Consider the following 23,996-nt stretch of genomic DNA (forward strand, 5'->3'; position numbering starts at 1 on the left):
AGGCAATGCCCAATTCCAAATTTCTTCAAAGATTGTATTAGGGGGCAAACTTGATTCTCAATATGATGAAGAACATCATAAGTAGTTTTATTAGTGAAGGATCCATCTGCAATGAGACCCTAACAAATAATCCAGTTAGACGATTTAATAGCAACAATCTAGTTACAAATATCATTAGAAACAAATATTTTAATACACTCTTATCCAATTAACATTAAAACTATAATATTCCACAGGAAAATTAATCTCGGAACATGATTAACCAACTCAGCCATAAAACCATAAGACATTTTGACAATACTCCTTCCAAAGTTCTGTATCTTGGCCATTTCTAATCACCCTGGTAACATTATTCTTCACATCCTCTAATGAATTAACAATAGCCCTCCAAATACCAGAAGAGGAGGCTTTATGATGAATAATGTGAACAATATGGGTACCATCATGTAACACTCATATCATCAATCATGAAAAACAGAACGTTTTTGCTTTATATTTTTACATTATTACATTAGCTTTTTTACATAATATATAATCATTTGACAAAGCTGAGATACCCTCAGCACCAGAGTTCTTTTTCTTTGACAACATAACTTCTTTCTTCTTTTACATTGCAATCTTTAAAATCAAGGGTCCATTTCTCAAACGAGCAATTGGAGAAATTATAATATCCTCCATGAATAGAAAGCAACTCTTTCCTCACTCTATCTTCAATCCATGGATAACTTAGCAAGTTTAATAATGATTGGTTGATGGATTCCTGTAACAAATTCAATGAACAAAATCTCATTAGCTTTCCAAAATAATAAATAAGATTTCCTAGAGTTAATCTATGGGGAAGGTTTTAAATTGCGGCGGCACCATGATAAATTATCCGCGATGCAGTCGGTAAAACGTCAAAAACTTTAATGTTACATGTTTGCAACCACAATTGTACAACTGTGGTTGTACACCGTCTTTAAAAACCTTAAGCTACACAGAACTATATAGTAAATAGTCATTTTTGTCTATAAATGTGTATTATTATAGTTTAAATATATCGAAACTTCAAAAATATCTTTGAATGTGTCTTATGTTAGTAATTTTATAGACTAAACTGACAAACACAAGAAATATTCAAAAACTAGACTAACTATGAAAAGACGAATTGGAGCACCAAATCGACCACCAAAAGATACATTCGAAGATATTTATATAATTTTGAAAAATTCAATAACTATTATTACATCGCCCTACATATTTATGGACTCAACTGATTGTTTACTCCAGAATTATATTTATGGTCTAAGGACACTTGATTATATACATCAGCAGCATGACCAATAGATTTAAGTCTTTGTAAAAGTTTTAAAAATTATGCAACTTCACATAGTATAATGAAATATGATGGATACCTTCTCACAGAATCTACACTGTTGATCAAAGCTAAGATGAGATGTTGCAGATTTGGTCCTCAATTTGGCAACTTTCCCATTGGCAACCCAATTGTGTATAAAGTTTCTAAAGGATGAATGAATTCAAATAAGAACTAAAGCCATAACAACCTATTTAATGGTGAAATAAAACATTTTGAGTTGAAATAATTAAAAAGAAATACCTTGGTTCTGTATCTTCTTGCATACTCATCAGAGTTTCAATTCCAGCACAACTACTATGACCAATGACTAATATATTCTCAACCTAAAATATCAATAATCACTTCAAATTATTGTTATATAGTGTATATTTGTATATTTGTATATTGTTACATTGATAGCATATACACAAACAAATGCATAATGCTTTTCATCTCTAGTTTCCTAGTAAATTTCCTTCATAAAAATCCCATTCTAGACATTCACTCTCTTTTTATGAAAATTTGCTGTGTCGATGTTTGTAACCTAAGCATAGACCCAAACACCGATCACAATACTATACTACATCGACATCAATAATAATTTACAAAAATAAAAGCAATTAAATATAAATTAAATATAACTATATGTACACAGTGTCGGTAGTATATTAGTTCGCAACAATTTTTACAATAAGGAAGCTTTATTGTACCTCAAGAGTAGTTACTGCAAATTCAAGAGCAGCATTACACTCTGATGGTCCATTCTGCCCTCCAAAAGAAGAAGAAAAAAAATTTCATGACATGGAAATAACAATTAAAAATAATTTGAAAGCCCTTTTAATACAATGTCGGTGTAAAATATTTTACACTGTCATTCAATCAGGATCAATCATATATGTGATTTTTGACATAGTTTTCACTAATATTAAATATTTTTTTATTGGACAATTATAATTGATTGACAGTGTAAAAAATATTTACATCGATAGTGCATAGCATCAGAAGCAATTATGCAAATACCTTCATCATAGGTACAAGATTGGCAATGTTACGTATCATAAAGACTTCACCAGGTTGGAATCCTAATATGTTAGAGGGACATACCCTTGAGTCTGCACAAGCAATGACCATAAACTGTACTTTGATTTATTAGTTTAACTAGAACAATGTCTCAGTTTAATTACAACATGGATTACTTGAATATATTTGTTAATCACCTTTGGATATTGAGCTTCAGCAAGAGATTGAAAATGCTCCAACTCTTTTCTGTCTAATAAAAAAAAAATTAGCATATAAGATAGTTGATTAACATAAAGGAACAAATATTTGCAAAGTTGAAAAAGAGAAAAAAATGTGAAATTCAACTCTTACATGTACTTATGGTTCTTGAAATTTAAAAACCTCTGTTTCATCAAACAGAATAAATTAAGGTAGCCATCAGTTTCAGCCATATTCCCTACATCAAGACCTTTATCAGGAATCTCTGATTGTTTCTCCCTAAATTAAAAGATAAAAAATTGATATAATTGTCATCAAATTGTTATTTATTATTTCACAACAGTTTTAACTGTTAGTATTGTAAGAAAAACAAACTCAGTTTTGTTTCTTATAGGTAAATTAACTATTTATTGGATTACAAAGATGGGAAATTCTATTGTGTACCACCTTGACAATGACATTTGGTCTACCATCAATCATTGTTTAAAGTTACTTGAACTCGATTAATACACTTTAAAAAAATAAAAATTCACATGTATTATAGGATAAAAAAAATAAAAGTCTAGAATTGAGAAACAGATTTTAGAGGAAAAAAAGGGTTCAGATTTTTTGACAAAAAAAAAGTAAAAAAAATATAATCAATTTTTCAATGTTATTTATAAATTTTTTTTTATGTTATTGATTTTATTTACAATTTAAATTAAAAAAATAATTTTTTTTTTAGTCTTTAGTGTTTTTTACGCTATGAGTCCAAATTTCAAGATTGAACCAGAGTCTACAAAATGTTTAAAACGATTTTAGTAATTTGATTGGTGTTAGTTCGAGATCAATTGAATTTTAAAGAATATTCATTTTTTTTTTTTTTTTCGAATTGACATTGATGAGTTATTTTCTCAATCATAAAATTAAAAGAACCTTTTATCTTTTATCTATATTTTCAAAGATCGGTTAACTTTCTCCGATCTTACCTTTTCCCCAATCTAATCTAAATTAGCATACCATAAAGTGAAAATATTAAAAATTTCCACAAAAATAAAAATTCACATGTATTATAGGATAAAAAAAATAAAAGTCTAGAATTGAGAAACAGATTTTAGAGGAAAAAAAGGGTTCAGATTTTTTGACAAAAAAAAAGTAAAAAAAATATAATCAATTTTTCAATGTTATTTATAAATTTTTTTTTATGTTATTGATTTTATTTACAATTTAAATTAAAAAAATAATTTTTTTTTTTGTCTTTAGTGTTTTTTACGCTATGAGTCCAAATTTCAAGATTGAACCAGAGTCTACAAAATGTTTAAAACGATTTTAGTAATTTGATTGGTGTTAGTTCGAGATCAATTGAATTTTAAAGAATATTCATTTTTTTTTTTTTTTTTCGAATTGACATTGATGAGTTATTTTCTCAATCATAAAATTAAAAGAACCTTTTATCTTTTATCTATATTTTCAAAGATCGGTTAACTTTCTCCGATCTTACCTTTTCCCCAATCTAATCTAAATTAGCATACCATAAAGTGAAAATATTAAAAATTTCCACAAAATTTTGGTACAAACTAAACTGTGTCAACAAACTCAAACTCACTTGAATGAAGGCAATGATGCTACAGCTGATGTATGGCAACCGTCCGTTTTTAACCAATTCATCTACAAAACAAAATCAAAATTATAATTTTAGTCTCTTATCTTTATTTTAGCTTTCAATGTAGTAGTCCCTCTTTAATTTTTTTTAACTATGAAATAGTCCCTTATTTTAGAAAGTTATTTCAATGTGGTATTAAGTTTGAAAAGCATAACATTTTTTAATTATGAAATAGTCCCTTTTTAGAAAGTTATTTTAATGTGGTATTAAGTTTGAAAAGTATAGTTTAGCATTTTAGTGAAGAAATTAATAAGAGATTAAAGAAGCTCACAAATTTTGGGAAAGGTCTTGATATGGAGGAAATCACAGAGGAACAGCAAGAGTCTCCATGGACGTATGAACCAACTAAAGGTGCCTTTGATCGGATAATTGAATTAATAATTCTGGACCCTGAAATGCATTCAACAAGCTAGTGATTAAATTCAATTATTAGTTTACAAAAGGAAAATGAAAATTAAAAGAAAACACTTTGTGATAGTACTCACGAAATAGCCACACCATCTCTTCACGTCTCTAACAAATGTTTTGATAAGAATACAAAACATAAACTATCTTTGCATCGAAACGCGTGTCTTTTATCTTTGATCAAGATGAAATTAAATTAAATATTTATATTTATTGCTTTATGTTGAGGAGAATCTCGTGGCTATCAATTATTCCAAGATGACATAGAAGACACGTACGACTCAATTATATAAATAAATTAACTTATCCGGTTGTTGGACGTAGTTATCCAATTTTATGGGACTTTCTTGCTGCCTAGCTAACATTGACTGTATATATATATATATATTCCTTTCTTTTGTTGTCCTGGTATTTTTCTTTTCATCGTGTAATAGAAGTAATTTAGGATCGATTTTTAATTTAGAATTATTTCTTTAAATTGTGTTTCCTTTCTCTTTTATTTAATTAAGTAATTTTCTCATATATTTTATTTTTTGTTGGTATATTTTTTGTGATTTCGTCGTTTCAGTGTGGCGTTGTTTCCGTTTGTCGTATTGGTGTGATGCTGTTTCTATTTTCCGTCTTGATGTGGTTTTTGTTTGGTTTAGATTGAGAGATAAACATAATCAATGACATTGGCGTTTTCAACGTTACAGCTTTAAAATCGTGAATATTGAGTATTTCGGACACTTCAATTTTGTAGTATTTGTAGGTTTTATCACATTTGTTATTTGTATACATTGTGTTGTCTTATGCTTGTGATTTTGTTCACATATTCATCCTTTTCGTTTCTAGTGACATTAAATTGTATTGTTCTTGATAGATGTAATTTCTACCAATTTAAATGAACGAATATTTCTTTTAGTAAAAAAATTGACTATAAATGTATTTTGTATCTATATGTAAAAATGATGTGTGAACACAAAAAATTTGCATATATCTCAAATGATATTTCAATTTATTTATTTATTATTGAGACATCTTTTTATGATACATATATAAGTTTATATCATTAACCACTTTGAATACTTTATTAACCACTATCATATAACATATTAAACACTTATTTACACATGTTTCATTTATAACCACTTAGATTAATACAGTTTAATGCTTAAAGAAATACTCTAAAATGATTAATGTCCTGTTATTATATATAATATATGTATAAAAGTAACACAACTGATCTATATAATAAAAATATAATGTCTTGAGTCTAATAAAAAGAAATATATAATGTCTTGACTGAGACATCTTGATTGAGACATTTTCATTGTTGGCTTGGCAATGCCTATATCCTAATTTGACTCATGCCAATCTTCGAATTTGAAAAGTTTGCTCTCACTATAAGAAATTTGGTTATCACAGACGGTCAAAATATTTTTTTATATTAAAAAAATATTAATATTTATTTATTTAAATTTATAAAAATTATATCAATCAAGAATAATACAATTTCAAATTACTAAAACAGAAAAAGATCAACATACAAATAAATCTACATAATCCAAATTATAAGACAATAAAATATCTACAATAATAACAAAGTCTATAAATATGACATAATCAAAGTGTAGTTCGAAATACACATATATTTAGAGTTGTAATGTTGATGGCACTAAAATTATTGGTCGAATATGAATATACACGTGATTGAAATTAATCTATTAATTTGAATCAAACGAACACCACACAAAAATAGAAAATTAAACGTCACACCTAAAAGAAAAAACTAAATATATGTGAAACAAAAGGAGGGAGTAAGTCATGTTGAATCTCACCAAAGATTTGCTCCGCGGTCAAAAGATGTTGATAATGGTAAAATACCGTTCATAATATAAATAAATGGTTTAAATATATAATTGATCTTTAACTCATTTTCTTTTATTTTTGTTCTTCTAAGATTTTTTTTTTTTTGTTTTTGCTTTGTTTTAGTTCATGCAAAATTGATTTTTATTGAGATTGGTCTTTACAATTGTTAATAACGGAGAAAGGTTATGCAGGCGGGTGTTCATTTGCAGTTGCTGGTCGGGGCCGTGGGGATGAAAAGTAAATAATAATTGAGAGTTTAAAATTAAATAATATATATCTTGAAGAGATTCATTTCAATAAAAAATCATTTTTACAAAAACTAAAACAAAACAAAAAAACAAAGATAAAACCAAAAATAAAAAATATTTTTAAAGACTTAAATCAAACAAAACAAACGTACAGTGATTAAAACCAAAAAAGTACATATTATATGACCAATTATGGGTGGGAATAGGCCATATTAGGCCAGGCTTTGAAAGGTCTGAGTTTGGCCTACAATTAATTTTTTAGGCTTAAGTCGGACATACGACCTATCATAGGCTTTTTCTCGGGTCTGGCTTGACCTGTTTAAAAGTCTAGTCTGACCTGAAAGCATATTTAAAAATCTTATTCACATTAAAATATTTAAAAGCCTTATTCACTTGACACAAACACCTTTTAAACCATAAAAAATGATTTTTGGTTTCAAATAATAGATTTTTTCTGAAACAAATACACTCATTATTACCTCTCAAACAAACTCTGACATATTTAGTAATAATATAATTAATATTATTATCAACTTTGAAATATTTCTAAAGGGACTGCACCTATTTTATGCATTTTTTTACTATTTTTTTTTTTTATAAATTCACATATACTGTTTTGATTTAAGATTAATTTTAATTTATAAAACCTAAAATTAGAACAACTTCAATAGAGTTTTTAGAAGTTTTTTAAGAGATTTTATAAAGGCTGATTTTACTAAAGGAATACAAAGATAAAAGAAAAAAAATATAATTTTGAAGTAGTAAATATTGAAATCTTACATAGTATAATAATTATATAATAATATGAACGATTCAACTTGAAAAGAACGAGAGAAAAAAGAATGAGAATAATATGAAACGGCTACTGAATATGGAATGACTATTGAGTGATTGTCTAATTGATAGACTTTAAAATAAGAAATAATATTATTAATAAATAATAATAAAAAATAACATTAATAAATAATAAAATATATATAGGTCGATATGTCACTTTTAATAGACTTTTTTTTTATAAGCACGAGTCTTTATTAAACAGGTCAGATTAGGTTAGACCATAAGTAAGTCAAGTCATAGGTCTCTGACGGACGAACTAGCCTATTCCTATCCCTAAGACCGATCATCATATATTTAAACCAAAATAAATTATAGCTTGCTGATCAATGACCACATAAATGTTCATAATTTTTTTTGTTCTTGATACAGACATATGGTTATGATGCACTGTGTACAATTATCAATAATCTTACTGATGGAAAATTACCCTGCAATTTGGGACGTCGATTCATACGTAAGGTGAATTGATTCACCTGTCCCAAGCATTTTGAAATGATTTTAGGATTTTTGTAGATGGAATTTACACACACATAGTCAATTTATAAGTTAAAAATTACTTAGAATTTTTTTTTTATACATTGTATCATATTCCAAGATGTTTCTAACACATGTTCCAAGATGTTTTTAACATGTATCTAATGTTATGCATAATTAAATAAGATTCTCAAAAAAAAAAATTGATTCAAGAATATTTATAGATATCTAGAATTGAAGAATTAATAAAGACCAACAAAATCTCATAGCGTCTTTTTTATCCTCTTTATCGAGAGTGACTCAACCAATATTCCAGCATTATTATGATCAATGCAAGAAAATTCAACTCATCTAAAATCTGTCTAGCAACATCTATCGACTTGAAATGACTAGGAAATAATAAAAAAAAACATCCCCTTGAATACCCTCCACACCAACCATTTCTTCACCATTTACATCATTGCTTAGCACTACATCAATTCTTCAGCTTCTGGCCTACTACCATACCATGAAAATAAATTTGGAATTGGCATTGGCAATGTCTTCCTTCAACCAACCATACTATGTGTGATCGTTGCCACTGAATTCGTACCTATGAATAGAGCTGTCAATTTGACAAGCTCCTTAATAATTGGCCTCAGCCTACATGTTGAAAGAGTCAAATTTTTTATAATTTCAAAGGCTCCCAAAAAATAAACCCCCTAAAATTTTGTGGGCTTAGTGGGCTTATAGGTCCACATTTTTAAAAAAAAAAGTCGATTTTTTCACCGATAAAAAAATTTCGATTTTTTTTGATAAAAAATTATTTTCAATTCTTTTTCGAAATTTTTTTTGAGAATATTTTTTTATTTTTCTCACAAAATTTTTTGAGAAAAAAAATATTTTTTAATATTTTTTTGATAATTTTTTGAAAAAGTAAATTTCAAGTTTTTTTTAAAAAAATCTCAAAATTATTAACATATTGAGGGTCTATAAACCCCTGAGTCCCTTCTCTTAAGCCTTATAAAATAATGAATCGAAATTTTAAAAAAATTATTTTAATAGAGTCAATATTAAAAATTTAATAAATAAAAAATTTAGAAAACCTAAGAGTTGGAGGTTTTTTGAACGGTGTAACTATGACTAATAATGAATCTTAGCTTCAAACTCTCATCTAGAAATAACCTCATTCTCACTCAAATCCTGGTACTACTTTTTGTTCCTTTTAACTTCTCCTTACAACAACTATTTTCTATGAATATGACAAATAGCATAGACATTTCCCATCGTCATTTAAACATCATTTACACTCACAAGAGCATGATTAATAGCAATTAAACACTCCACGAAAAATGTTATTATCCAACATAATTGAGATAACTCCCAATCTTTTCTTTTGACGATTTAAAAAAAATCAACCTTCTTTGAACTTCAATTTTTAATGATCATCTGTTTTCAATTGTACCATTATATCAATACTATTTGCATCACTTCTATTACAATATTTTTTACTGTATATTTATGATATTAATAATGTATCAATACGTAACAAAAATTATTTAATAAAAATAGTATTATTTTTATTTTATTTATATATTTTTTAATATATCTGCGAGTAAAGTTATTATGAGACAAAGGAATTAACATTTTCTTTATATGCCAAAGTATTTGAAATTTCACATTTTTGTTATTAGAAAATGAGGCAAAATGTTGCACGAGAAGTACTGGATCCAGTGTCCGAGTCACCTCTTAGACCATTTGAGCCAAAATTCACTTTCAGCATCATTTGAACTACACCATTTTCACCACCCACTAGGTGCTCAACCTGCACAATATTGCACCATTCTCTCATCCACACAACCTACAAAAACCTTTACTCCTGATGACCATTGACACGACCCACAGGAGACACGTTATAATCAAATAAAAAATTTCCTTTTAATTAATTAACTTGTGAACGACACTTTTTAACTAATTAACTTACAAAAACTATCTATCACATGTATGTTTGTATAATAAATTATAATTGAAGAAAAATCATAATAATGAATTATTAATTTATCTTTTAATTAATTGATCCATTAAAATTTATATTTAAAATAATTAACTATAACAAACATTCATCTTATCTATAATTTATATAATAAATTTTAATTAAAGTATTTTATATGCATTAAAGTTGCGCTTTACCGTATAAAGAAATATCCTAATAAAAAAGAACCCTTAAAAATGATTAAATAACTAAGAAAAGTAAATTAGATTAATTTTTTTTTTTACCAAAAAAATTAATATTTTCTCGCAACCACCAATGGCAGGATACATGTATAATTTACTATTTGATTATGGTTTAAATATGCTTTTAATCTATGTAAGTATACCACTTTTTAATTTTAATAAACGTCCGTTTTTTGTTTGAATTTAGTCATTGTAATTGGTTTTGTCCCCTAACATCAAATTACAAGTTACAACAAAAGAGTTGGCAAACCGCTATAGCATGGAAGAAGACGAGTTTTCCAAAAACTCTTAAACCCCAACTTTAATTTCTATTCATATTTTTTTTATTATAAAATAATATTAATTATTAAATGATAATTAATAAATTTATTAATTAATAATATAAAATATTTTAATTTTTAATATATCATAAAAAATGATGTGTTGGTGTGCATTTATAGGACCACGTGTCCCGACGCTATTTTTTTGTAATGTTGATTTGACAAAGTTGATCGTCTCTGATTTTACAAGGATTAAATACAAACAAAAAAATTATAGGGATTAAAATCAAAAAGCAATATATTTACAGGGATCAAAGACATATTTAAATATTTAATTATTAATATATAACTTACAATTTATAATTAATATATAGTTTATCTATTTAATGTTATTTATTCAAGAACAAACACACATTTCTTTTTTAATAATTAATTGATCTAAGAATATATTTTTCAATAAATTGATCATCGACGGGAGGTAAGTAAAGTCTGACTAACAAGGATTTGAATTTGTATTCTATCAAACGATTCGTTTTTAAGTGAAGCTCATTAACTATTTGAGTTCAATTACTTAGTTCTCTATTTTTTAAATTGTTAAGATTTAGTTCCCTTTTTAATTTGAGTTGCAATTTGGTGATTCGACGATCATTTAAGTGGTGTGTGTACACGGTGATGTGAAATAATTTCATATTTTAAAATTAAATAACACTTTAATAATTTTTTTTTCTCTAAAAATTTCAGAAAATAAAAAAAAAATATTGAATTTTTTTTTTCTTTTAAAATTTCTGAATTTTTTTCACAATATGTGTAAAATGGTTTTTCATTTAAAATTTCTGAATATTTAAAAAACATTTTTTTCATAAATTTTTAAATTAACTGATTTTTTTCTTTAATTATTTGAACTTTTTAAAACAAAAAAAAAGTAATTTTTTTTTTAAATTTGCATAAATTTTTTTTCATTTGAAATTAAATTTTACATCGCCTTTTGAAAACGGGGTCAAAATTTTTGGAAAAGAAATAGGAGGATCCAAATTGCATATTTGATAAAATGGGTGAATAAAATTGCATTTTAGCCTTTCTTGTAACTAATTAATTAATTAATTAATTATTGTCTTTTAGCTAATTGATCGGTGATAAAAAATGTCATGTATGGTTTGTAGAATAAGTTTTAATCTCTGTATCAATTTTTTTTCCCACTTTTATCTAAAATATATATTAAAAGTTTAAGTATAATTTTGGTCATTTATCATTTACCTAATATTCGTTTTGATCTTTTTTTATTTATTAATTTATATCATTTATCTTTTATAAGTAACATATTTTAGTCATTTTCACAATCATACCAAAATTACAACATCTAGTTATTAGAATTCATTTGACAAATATCAATATGTGTCTACTATAATATTCTTTTAAAAAAAAACATTCATTGAACCTAATAATAGCTTTGCACTTGCAAATACTTGTTACATGATTTGAAATAGTTATAAACTATTTAAAATAAATGACATTTTATCAAAGTTCTTTGTATTTTCATCTCGTTGTTGTTAAGTTATCTTAATAGTTTATGGCAATAACGATACAACTATTTGAAAAAGTTATGGTAAAAATGACTAACATTCATTATTTATAAATGATAAAGCATAAAAAAATGATAAAGGACCAAAACGAATATTTTATAAAAGATAAATGATCAAAAGTATATTTAAACCTATATTAAATATACATACTAATAATCAAATAAAGATTTATCACTTAACTAATTAATTTATAAATAACCTACTCTTAGATAATTGATCATAAGTAATAAATATTTATCGTATTTATAATTTGTACATTAAATTTTAATTGGTATTATAAAAAATTTATCACTTTTATGAAAGTGGATATATAGATTTTGTGAGAGAGAAAATGATATACATGTAATGTGATATGAATAATGTTAAACAACACGTTTATTTTAATTTGTTAAAATTCACATGAGTTTTACCAAATTTATATGTGATTAATATAGTTTAATAAGACGTATCTGAATTTTAATGGATCAAATAGAATTTATTAGAAAATGTGTCAGTGATACTCATCAATATAATATTAGATAGATAAAGTAATAAATAATAAAATACAAATTCGACGTCAATTTTTTATGGTAATTTGATTTTATAGATATATAAATATAATAGATAATTTTTTTGACAAAGAATAATTTAATAATAAATAATTGTAATATTATCTTGAATAATATCAACTACAAAGTTGTTTTTGAGTTTTGCTGGCGAGGTTTAAATACATTATTTAAGAATTTTTAGTAAAGAAGTTACTTATTAAAAAAGTTAAATATATCAGTTTTTAATACATTAAATACATTACTTTTTATGAAAACTTACTATTTTAGATTTATTAACCAATGTTCTTGAAACACTTTACTAATATTTTTCATTTTTTCATATCCTTATTATTGTGAGCAAACTATTCTTATGTGTCATGTAGTTAAAAATTTAAGTTTTTCAATGCATTTCCTTCGTCTTGATATTTTGTTCTTATAAAAAAGAGTCCAGAGGAGTACCATAATAAAAGAGAGACAGTAGGCAGCAGTACATAGCAACATCTAATATTTGAGAACTTTGAATTCAAATTCCTACTAATATAATTATCGATTAAATTTTACTTACTTTTTAACTAAATTTAAAAGCTTATAAGACAATATCTGTTTTTTTTTTTAATTGTCTCTTTAATGTGGAGTAGTCAGAATGTTGAGATCATATTCAAAACTCAACATATCAATGTCGTTTCGCCATAAGAATGTCTGTTTCGCCATATTTTTTAATTCAGAAAACTAACTATATACTACATATTTGATATTCTATGATAGTATGATCCATAGAGAAAAAAGAATAATCGCAATTACTGTTAGTAGAAATCCTCGTTCTTCAACAATAAAGAACAGTCAACCTCAGTACTATCTCGAACCCGTTTATGGCCCAAAAATATTGGACCCATCCCAGAGCCCAAAAAAGCCCGATCTTCTATCACAGCCTTCAAACCCCTTTCCAACATTCCAACTTCTTCCCCTATTGCATCACTCTTAGCCCACTGTACCACCACAACACTCTTCGTCCTACCCCCAACCGTCATCATCTCCGCTCGAACCGCTTTCGCCCGAACCGACCGGATTGCCTGTATTAGATCCCGGTTCAGACCGGGCCGGTCCTCACAACAAACCGTCGCTTTCATCCTCCGAGGTTCCCCTTCCTCCCCGCTGTAATAACTCACCGTCGCCTCATCCGATTCCCCCGGAAATGGCCACGCCTCAGCTCTCTCCAAAGAATTTACTGAACCGGGTTCTCCGCTACACGAAGATGATGACTCTATGTCATTATACCGGTTCGCCACGTCACCGGCTTCCTTCTTTAACCGTTTCACGTGTTGTACCACTTCGGCTAGCAATGACGCCTTATCTGACTGCACATATGAAAAGGAGTTCTATATTTACGAAGTTGCCCTCAGTGGAAAATGTGAGAAAATACCAATTCATTTTTGTTGCAAATAAGAGGTAGAAATTTTCTTGTTTGATGGAATAAGATTTAGTAACACATTTGATAAAAAAATAATGGATTATGCTAATTAATATCAAAACATTTATTACATAAATTACAAAATGTTGCTTTTTTAGGTTTCTCTTCGTTAAAGATATTTATTAGCATTTTAAAAAAATAATAGATATTTGAAAAAATTAATTATATATGAAAAATCATAACTTTAAATTGTAGTTGCAATTATATTACAAATTTTTGTAATGGAGAATAGTATGAAAATATGAGATGACCTTGATGGTGTTAGGGAGGAGAGAGCGTAGAGTGGAGAGATGGGCGTTGATTCGCTGTCTACGTCTCCTTTCAGCTTCCCTGTGACTCTTGCATGCTTCCGTCGATTTTCTCTCGGATTTTGATCTCTCACCGTTGATTTTCTCTGAGTCTTTATCTAGCCAACTCTCGAGCCCATAGAATCTCCGAAAAGGAAGCATCTTTCTTCTTTTTGGTTAGTGGAAAATGAATAATATGTGTTTAAAATTTCAATGTAACGAGACCAAATATTTTCAGGTCTGTTGTTGATGTACGGTCGGATTAGTGAACGTAGTACTTTAGTTTTTTAATTGGTGAAAATAAAAAATAAAAAAAGTTTGAAGAAGGATGAAGGAAGAAAAGACTTGTGAAGGTGTGTAAGAAGGAAGAAGAATAGGAGTGGTAAGTTATAGGAATGTTAATTGCTTATGAACTCTCAGAGAGAGAAGCTAGCTAGGGAATAAGTTAGTGCCTCTTGTTTTTGGACATGTGTCTTGGAAGAGACCAATACTTATATACACATTTTTGTATATTCAAATCATTATATTTGTAAACCTTATTTTTTTTAGTGAATTTAATATTTCATTTTATCTCTTTCTTTTTAATCTTACTACATTCTTAATCTATCACAAATCTTTTTCTTTAGTTAATGTATGCATCTATGTGGGGTATCCACAAAACATTTTGCTTTTGTATTTAATGTAGACAAATAAACATCAAAAAGTTTTTGCTGTTTTTTTTGGATCAAGTGATGTAGCTTTATTTTAACCTTTGTTAACTTTTTCGTAATAATATGACTGTAGTTATAAGGATGGGTGGTGCTTTTTTGGATCAAGAGATGTTTCTTTTGACCTTTGATAACCTTTTGGAAGCAATTTGACCGTCATTATAAGGATGAGTGGAAAGAAAAAGTATGTGCTTTTATATTTGAAAAATGTTTAGTGTATCCGTATATGCATTGACAGATCCAAAACCTTGTTTATTGTAGATAAAAAGATAAGTATAATATTTTTATATAAAAAATAGTATAAAATCTCAAACGGTTATTAATTAAAAAGACAATAAAGATTTATTTGATCTTGTAAATTAAAATAATAATAATCTATAATATTATAAGTTTTGTTATGAAATTCATAAAAATAAGAGAAATATACAATATAGAAGAAAAATGATAATGGTTAAAATAGAAATGAGAAGAATATAGTATTACATTATTTTCTTCAATTGTATCTATTTTATATTGGAAATGAGTCATATTTATAGTACATAACTTGTAAGTTACAAGCATGTGAATGATCACATTAACACTAAAAAAAAAAAAAGACAACTACCTAATATTAAGGAGTAATTGAATGACCATAATATTAAAGACCACCAACACTTAATAAATCTACTTGCTCATTAATGAAATGGGAGTCATAGCCTCATAGGAATGTGGAAAACAATAGAAATGGACATCCACTAAGTACTATATTCATAACACTCCTTTGGATGTCCATTGAAGATGTTTCTCGTTAAAATCTAATTAGAAAAAACTCAGTGAGAAAAAACTCTAGTGAAAGAAAAAGAGTACAACATCTTTTGTGAGAGAACTACCTCGTTAAATTTTTTACCAATAAAGTCCAACGAAACAAAACTTTGGTGAAGGAAAAAAGAGTGCAACATATATTTATTTCTTTCTCCCTCTGATGTAGACAATAATCTCTGAGATGAAGAAGACTAATCTTCTATTGAAAATCTTTGATTGATTGTGACTTTGTAAAATGATTTTTTTTCTCCTCTTCAAAATAGAAGTGCATATGATATTATTTTCGTAGAATCGTTGCAACTGTCTTTTCTAGAAGAAAAGCCACGAATATTATGTATTTGATGAATCATAGACTTTAACCAAAATACATTATTGATTTGCTTCATGTAGTGCTCAACTTTTCTCATCATTTGTCGAGGTTGTTGTTGTGGTTTATTTCATCAATCTCCATGAAATGATTGTACTTTCTCGTATAAACAAATATCTTGTATGTGATCTATACCATTATCAGGATTAAACAAATAACTTGCATATATAAGATAACAAAATATGTACTTGACCATGTTCCAAAGAAGTACATGTGTTTAATGAATTAAGAACAACTGATATTTCACAATAAATAATTAGCAAGATATATTAACATTTGATTTCACTAATGTATAATACTTCATGACCAAGTATCAATCATTATTTTCTCAAACTCTAAAATAACATTTATTTATAATTGGTGACCTTACAACAATCAGAGTGCACAACTGATTTGATTTATTCATATATCACCATTTTAGAACATTTGCGATAAAAGCTTCATAATTTACATAAATATTATTCAAATACTTGTTTTGTAATCTCAAACAAATCTTTATATTTGTTTGATATTCATCTCAAACTATTTCTTTAAGCAATTAGATTTCAAATGATGTTCTTTCCATATCCTTGCTTAGAAAATATTCACACAAGATTATTACACAATGTGCTTCTAGATTATTTGAGCACATAAATAAACTTACTCATTTTAATTAAGTCATCTTTTCAATAGTTTGAACCGTATGTCTCACGAAAATTCAATAGTTCAAGGAGTTTCGTTTAATCATCGCTATCAAGTGAACCATACAAACACGTTATAACACTTCTTTCATATAAATAGAGCCTTTAATGGCTACTAACTTTATTCAAGTATGAAAAATTTATTGAATTCACTTCAAGTGAATATGTATTTTGTCATTCTCATTTTATTTTAGCGTGAAAAATCAATCGTATCTAATTAGTTTCACATCATCAGATGTGCAGACTATAAGTCCATAATAACACTTTGCAAAACAAGCTTAATTTCACTTCAATTGCTTCTTTATATTTTTCAAGCACTTTTTGTCTATAATCTTTAATAGACTTGAGTTCATGATTCTCATTATCATAAATCACATATAACACTAAATTCTATGCAAAATAATTTCAATGTTGACTTCATTTTGGCTCCAACATATTCTATTTATGATAAAATTTATTGAGATCTCTTTATTTTCACAAATTTTAGGTGCCTAATCATTTTTTCTAAAATTGAAAAATTACATCAAAAATACTCTTTTGAAATTTTTATATCCTCACTTGGGTCATCTTTCTTTGTAGCTCCTTTTCTTTGTTTGACGATTTTTGTCCTTCGAACCGATTTGCCTACCACGCTTCATGAGCAATCGAGATTCATTTGCAATATTAGATTCCCAACAGGGACATCCATTTTTATTGGAGCAGTAGCAGCTAATAATTTGTTATATGAATTTTGTAAATGAGTTATCTTTTGAACTTTTTGTTCAAATTAGTTTGTACGAGGATCAAGACGAGAAATAATATATGTCAATAATTATTTTTAGCTACTTATTCTCTTTCTCTCTCTCTCTCTTTTTCTCTCTCTCTCTCTCTCTCTAATATTGATAATACTAATTCATCAAATTATAATCAACAAATTCATTTGAAAACAAGTATCCAATTTGTTGGCTCAATATACTCTATTACAAATGACGATTTTATATCCAATATGTATTTTCAATATTCTTTTACATCTCATCTTAGTGCATTATATTGAAACAATTGAAATATACACAACACATTCAAAAAACCTCTTAGATGGGGAATATTAGATTATTAACCCAAAATTGATTATTAAATCAAAGGGGGGACTTGCATGTAGTAACTTGTTGGCTTGATGTGAATCAATATCTCAACATACATTGATAAAACTGCAAGGTACAATCTCATAAGTATTTGTCTTAAAATCAACATTAGACGTCTAATGAATGGTTTTTCAATTCCATTTGTGTGCATGAACATATTCTATATGATGTTTAATATCAATTTCAATACAATACTTATGAGGAAAATGACCCCTTAGTCAAATTAGTCTACACCACAATCTCACAAACTTCTAATTGTGAGTTGATAACAAACATACTTCGGCATATTGATTGACAAATACCATCTCATATACATTCTAGAAATGGCAAAGACGAATTCTCTCAAATTTGCAACTTCCTTTGGAAACGAGTAATATACAAAAGTTATTTTAACTAAAGAATCTCCTGGTTCTTTAGCTTATGTTAACATATATTTATAACTATTTTTTGCATCATAGTAGATCTAGATTTGCCCAACCGATCATGTTGAAAATAAACTTAATAAGATATGTAAACTTCAAGTTTACAATAATATGTTTTTCAATTCTTATGATTCATTTGAATCAATAATTAACAATCATAATTTGTATTTGATTTATCTTTTGTAATACTATATACATAAATCAAAGATATTTTACATATAAGTCAATGAGAGCACAAAATTCTCATGAACAAATAAAACTCAATAAACCACACATACATATTTTATCTAAATAACTATAAAATAAATCAACTTAAAATAAATTATTTATTTGTTCATCAGAAATTGCACAAAATAAAACATGAGAATTTTATAAAAAAATTAGCAACTCAAATTATTAATAAAATTTATTTTCAAATATATAATGTTAACAATGCATATACAAGATCCAAATTTTTTAAATATCTTTTCTAATAAAAATTTGAATATTAAATCGCATCCAACAAAAATAGAATGATAGTATAAAATAATTAGATTAAGAAGACTTAAAGAATTTGCTCATATATTACTTCTTAGTTCTCACATGTAGAATTTATGAGACAAATGTCTTTCTTGTAATGATTTGTAAAAATTTGACATAAAACTAACAAGTATTATCAATATCATTTTATATTTTGTACCAACCTAAATAATAACAAAGGAAAATAGTCTAAGTCCTCTTATTATTTCTCCTTATAAAATATTACGTGGTTATATTTATAAAAAAAAAATTAAAAATATAAATGATGTACTTCTTTAGAAATTAATCAACTATACCATTTATTTCTTTAGGATTTCTTCCCATGAAATGATGTTTTTATATAAAATTTTATACTTAGTAAGGAGATAAACTATCCAGTGAAACTAAATATCCCCACAATATATATGAGTTAATATACTACTAATTATATCTTAACCACAAACCATTCTCATGATAATTTACTTCACCACTTTTAAAAATAATAAGTATCTTAACCACAAACCATTCTGATGGAGTTTTTATCACCTTCGTATGTTATTCATAAATACCAAATAAATTATAAGTTCTACGACACAAATTATCATTACTATTCACTTTTAGAAATAGAGTTCAATTTCTCAAAATTAAAATTTTACTCATTTAATCAACCACTACTCTTTTGTTCAATTGCAAATGTGACTGATCTTTTAAAATATTCTTAAAAGTTTATTTTCACTTTTTTTACTTCAAGAGCATATTAGAGTGGTATAGAAATACTAAGATATAATAGAAATAAATATTGTAAACTTTAATCATGGTATAATAATTTAGTTCTTCAAGAACTATAACAAAATTCCAAACGATATAGCCAAGAAAAGACACATTTTGAACAATCATATTAGGATGCTTCGATATTAGTTCTTCAATAACTATAATAAAATTTCCAATAATAGTAAAAAAAAAAACATATTTTGTGCAATCATGTATGATGCTTGAATAATAGTTCTTTAGGAACTATATCATAAATAATTTTCATAAACATGTATCAATAATAATGCATTTTTTGAGCAATCCCTTCAAGGATATTTGATTATTAAATTTTTAGTTCTTTAGGAACTATATAACAAATCATCATATACAATCATACAAGAAAAACAATCTTTTGCAATTCTTCACGGATATGCTTTGATATTAAATTCTTTTGAAATTTAATAAACATAAAAATAAAGGTATAACAATTATACAAGTAAAAAAAATTGCTCAAAAAATTTATATGTAAAAATAAAATAAATACAAATTTCAAGAAATATGATTATGAGAAGAAGATAATAAATAAGATTTTTTTTAATCTATTTTTTTTAGAATAGTAAAAAGAAATATACTTAGAATAAACCTCTAAGTTGATTTCGTCAGAACTATATGGTATAGAAGAATGTAGTATTGCATTATTCACTTCAATTGAATATACTTTATATTGAAAATGAGTCCTATTTTATAGAACATAAAACTTGTAGGCTACAAGCATGTGAATGATCACATTAACACTAATAACATTAACACTAATAATAAATGCCACTAACTAATATTAAGGAGTAAATGAATTATCATAATATTAAAGACCACTAAGTATTATATATTCATAACAAATTTTTATAATGAAATGGTGAAGATAATCGATAATATTTTTCACATAGAAAACGTTTGATCCTCTAACGTAAAATAAATAAAGGTGGAGTGTGTAAAAATATAAGAGAGAAATATAATGAAAGTAAATATAAAATAAAATTAGAGAAAAAAATGGTGAGGGCAACATTTATTTTTTTGTCATGGTAGTAAACTGTTTAAAACTGTATTAAACTAAAAAAAAAAAATTATATTGATAAAATACCAAAAAGAAAACTTGAGAGGAATAAGAGCCCCATTACTTCATGAATGAATTTGCCTCTGTCCATAAAAGGTGTATAAACCTTAAGAGATAAACAAATAAATTAGATAATGATATAATAGACGTGATATGTTGATGATGTGATATAAAGAAAAATATAGATATAAAATGAGATGTTGAATATGTGTATGAAAATTTGGAGGGTATGCATATTATTGTTGCTCAAGGACACCCTCTAATTTTTTAACACCTTATTTTTTTCTCTATCTTTCTCTTTTCATTACATCAATATATATCACATTTATCATATCAAGTCCTCTATTTCTTTCTCCGTTAAGGTTTTTTTAGATAAGTGAAAGATGTATTCAAATGAGTACTAGAATGGATACTCCTACCTACATTCAAAACAAAAGAATCCTTGAGTCTAACATCGTAGAGAAATTCTATCCATTTTCTATAAAGAGTTGCATAACACTTGCAAATAATGTGCTCGAGAGTCAAAATCGGAAGAAAAATCATTACATTAAGACATTCCAAACAAACAAAGCATCTATGATCTAGGACCAAATCAACAAGTAACATTTCTACAATATCACCGTAAAAGTTTAATGGTTATTATACCCTAAAAGTATTTTTTTTTTAATAAGCATCTCATTATACTATACCATAATGTCACATTTTTATACTAGTTTTTCATATATATATTGTGACAAAATCTACATGGTAATTAAGATTTGATCAAAATATTGATAATATATATATATATATATATATATATATATATGTATATATGTATATATTAACTATTAATACAAAATGATTAAAATATATATTAATGAGATTAATTAAAATGCACACATTAATTTTTTTAATGCATACATCTAATCAAATCATATAATAATATCACTACTCGTGACATATTGCAATATACAAATTATATTTTGTATACTTCTCAAGAGTCCAACTCCAAATCACACAACAACATCCTAAATTATATTTTGGATAGATTTATATAATGCAGTATGATTAAATTTTTGCGTAAAAAAAGTTACACTAAAAATATACATTGAAATGAAATTCTTGTTAGTACATGTTGTGGGAGTATGAATATTGGGTTAGTGAGTTGTGATTGATGTTGCTCTCATTATTTTTTGAATTAAAAATTGCCATTTTTAAAAGAAATTTATATGTCATGTCATTTTATATATTCTGAACAAAGATATTAATGCCACCTCCAATTGTTAGTATAATGTAACGTGAAGTAAAATAGAGAGAAAATATGATTTTGAATAAATGTTGATAAATTGAAGATATTAATATTATATAATTTTAAAACAAATATGAAAATCTACTGTATTAAATAATAAAGTTTGAATGATGTGTACTCTTGAGACATTTATTAAAAATAAAAAGTAGAAATTTTATATTAAAAAATAGCTTTTCAATTTTCTAAGAGTGAATTAATACACAAACTTTTAACTAAAATTTATACCTTTAATTCTTTTTACATGTGCCTTTAAAACATTTGTAATTGGTTATCATTTGCTTAAATAAATAAAATCGTTGAACCTCCACGATTTGTATATGTGAAATTGTCTTGTCTATGAAGTATTGCTTTCACACAAACCCCATCGACCTTACTCCAAAACCATCGCAATCACTACGTGTTTGGTTCTACGTACTATAACAATAAATTAATTTTAAATAAATTGCTTTCACTCAATCATTTTATAACTACTACAATTGTCAATCTTATTAGACGTCGTTTTTTCACTGACGACATATTTTCTATTTTCACTTATATTTATATGAAAAAATAAATTACTGTATAAACTAATTTTATATTGATAGTTTATCAAAATCTTTTCTCTTATATTCATATGAAAAAATACTATATTGTCTCAATCAATAAAGCCATTAATTTTGATATTTTATTAAATTTTGTAATCACTTGAGACAAAAATTGTATCATGAGTTATTGTGATTGATTGTTAATATAAAATAATTTTATACTCATTGATAATTTACACTCATTAATCTCTATTTATGTATAGTCGATAAAAATAAGTTGAAAAAAACTTGAATGGAGGTTAGAGTTGTTTCAGTTTAGATGATTATATTTTAATTAAGGTAAAGTTTAAAATATACTTATATAATTTTTTTAATTTATTTTAATAACAATTTTGATCCTTATTTTTTTTTCTAAATAAAATAATAAAAAATTCACACAAATACAAAATTTTATATTTAAATTTAAAACATGACATTCATTCTAATAATATTGATATTTTTGTAAATTCAACTAATCTTAAGAATTTTTTTTAATTCTTATTTCTAAACCTACCATTTTAGACGATTAGTTTTTAAAATGTCTTGACTATTTTCCATCTACATAGAAGTTTAATTTTTATGATTTAACAAGTTTAATTACTTATGTGAAAACTCAGAAAATAATATATTTAGAGTCTGAAAATGCTGCAAGGTCTGATTTGGCTCTGCCCAAGAAAACCGCCTCTGTTAATATGCTGTTATTTACTTTTCATTGTTGATCCTTAAGAGGGTAAAAGCAAATTACCAATAAAAGCAAAACATAGTCGATCTGTATTGTTTATATGTATGCATGTTTTTCCCATCTAGTCAGCACTTTTTGTTCTTTTTTATTTGCCATCACTCTATTTCTAATTATTAACTTCTCTCTATATATAAATTTCTTTTTAATTTATTAGATATATTTATTAATTTTTTCAACATAATTTTAATTAATATTATTAATTTGTTTTGAAATAAAAAAAATTATATTGAATAAATTTATATTTAAAACTTATATACAAAATTAACATTTTTATTTACTCTATCAACTTTTACAACACACACTCCACATCAACGATTTACTTTAAATATATTTAGATTTTTTTTTCATCGAAATTGTAGCATATTGTCACAACATTAATACTACATAAATTTGAGGGTTCGTTGCTTATAATAAAAGGAAAAATGGTAACAAGTTTTCAAAGTCAGGTCTGGATACAGAATGGGGCAGGCATGCTGCAAACCCCCCCATCAATATTTATACTTTACCATACAATAATTCTCTTATTCCTATTCAACACATTACATCATCATAAAAGCTATTATATTATGTAACTATTTAATACTATGTGTGTATTA

At 26.1% G+C, this 23,996-nt stretch overlaps 2 protein-coding genes across 3 annotated transcripts; both read right to left on the reverse strand.

Moving 5' to 3' along the window:
* Positions 1-461: 461 nt before the first annotated feature.
* On the reverse strand, positions 462-4,845 carry LOC101501758 (beta carbonic anhydrase 5, chloroplastic). 2 transcript variants are annotated; one of them, XM_004490385.4, is made up of 10 exons: positions 4,682-4,845; positions 4,468-4,586; positions 4,140-4,201; positions 2,708-2,833; positions 2,554-2,602; positions 2,357-2,470; positions 2,047-2,100; positions 1,598-1,680; positions 1,395-1,500; positions 462-760 (listed from the first exon to the last, which is right to left on the reverse strand). In XM_004490385.4, the coding sequence occupies exons 1-10, from the start codon at positions 4,695-4,697 to the stop codon at positions 560-562; spliced, it is 930 nt and encodes a 309-aa protein (XP_004490442.1). In that variant the 5' UTR covers positions 4,698-4,845; the 3' UTR covers positions 462-559. The 2 variants fall into 2 exon arrangements, with proteins under 2 accessions (XP_004490442.1, XP_027188024.1); XM_027332223.2 differs by lacking the exon at positions 2,708-2,833.
* Positions 4,846-13,274: 8,429 nt separating this feature from the next.
* LOC101502081 (transcription factor bHLH30-like) lies at positions 13,275-14,812 on the reverse strand. Its single transcript, XM_004490386.4, has 2 exons — positions 14,312-14,812; positions 13,275-13,947 (listed from the first exon to the last, which is right to left on the reverse strand). The coding sequence occupies exons 1-2, from the start codon at positions 14,507-14,509 to the stop codon at positions 13,396-13,398; spliced, it is 750 nt and encodes a 249-aa protein (XP_004490443.1). The 5' UTR covers positions 14,510-14,812; the 3' UTR covers positions 13,275-13,395.
* Positions 14,813-23,996: the final 9,184 nt, after the last annotated feature.

Source organism: Cicer arietinum, chromosome 2, assembly GCF_000331145.2.
Source record: "Cicer arietinum cultivar CDC Frontier isolate Library 1 chromosome 2, Cicar.CDCFrontier_v2.0, whole genome shotgun sequence".
NCBI lineage: Eukaryota > Viridiplantae > Streptophyta > Magnoliopsida > Fabales > Fabaceae > Cicer > Cicer arietinum.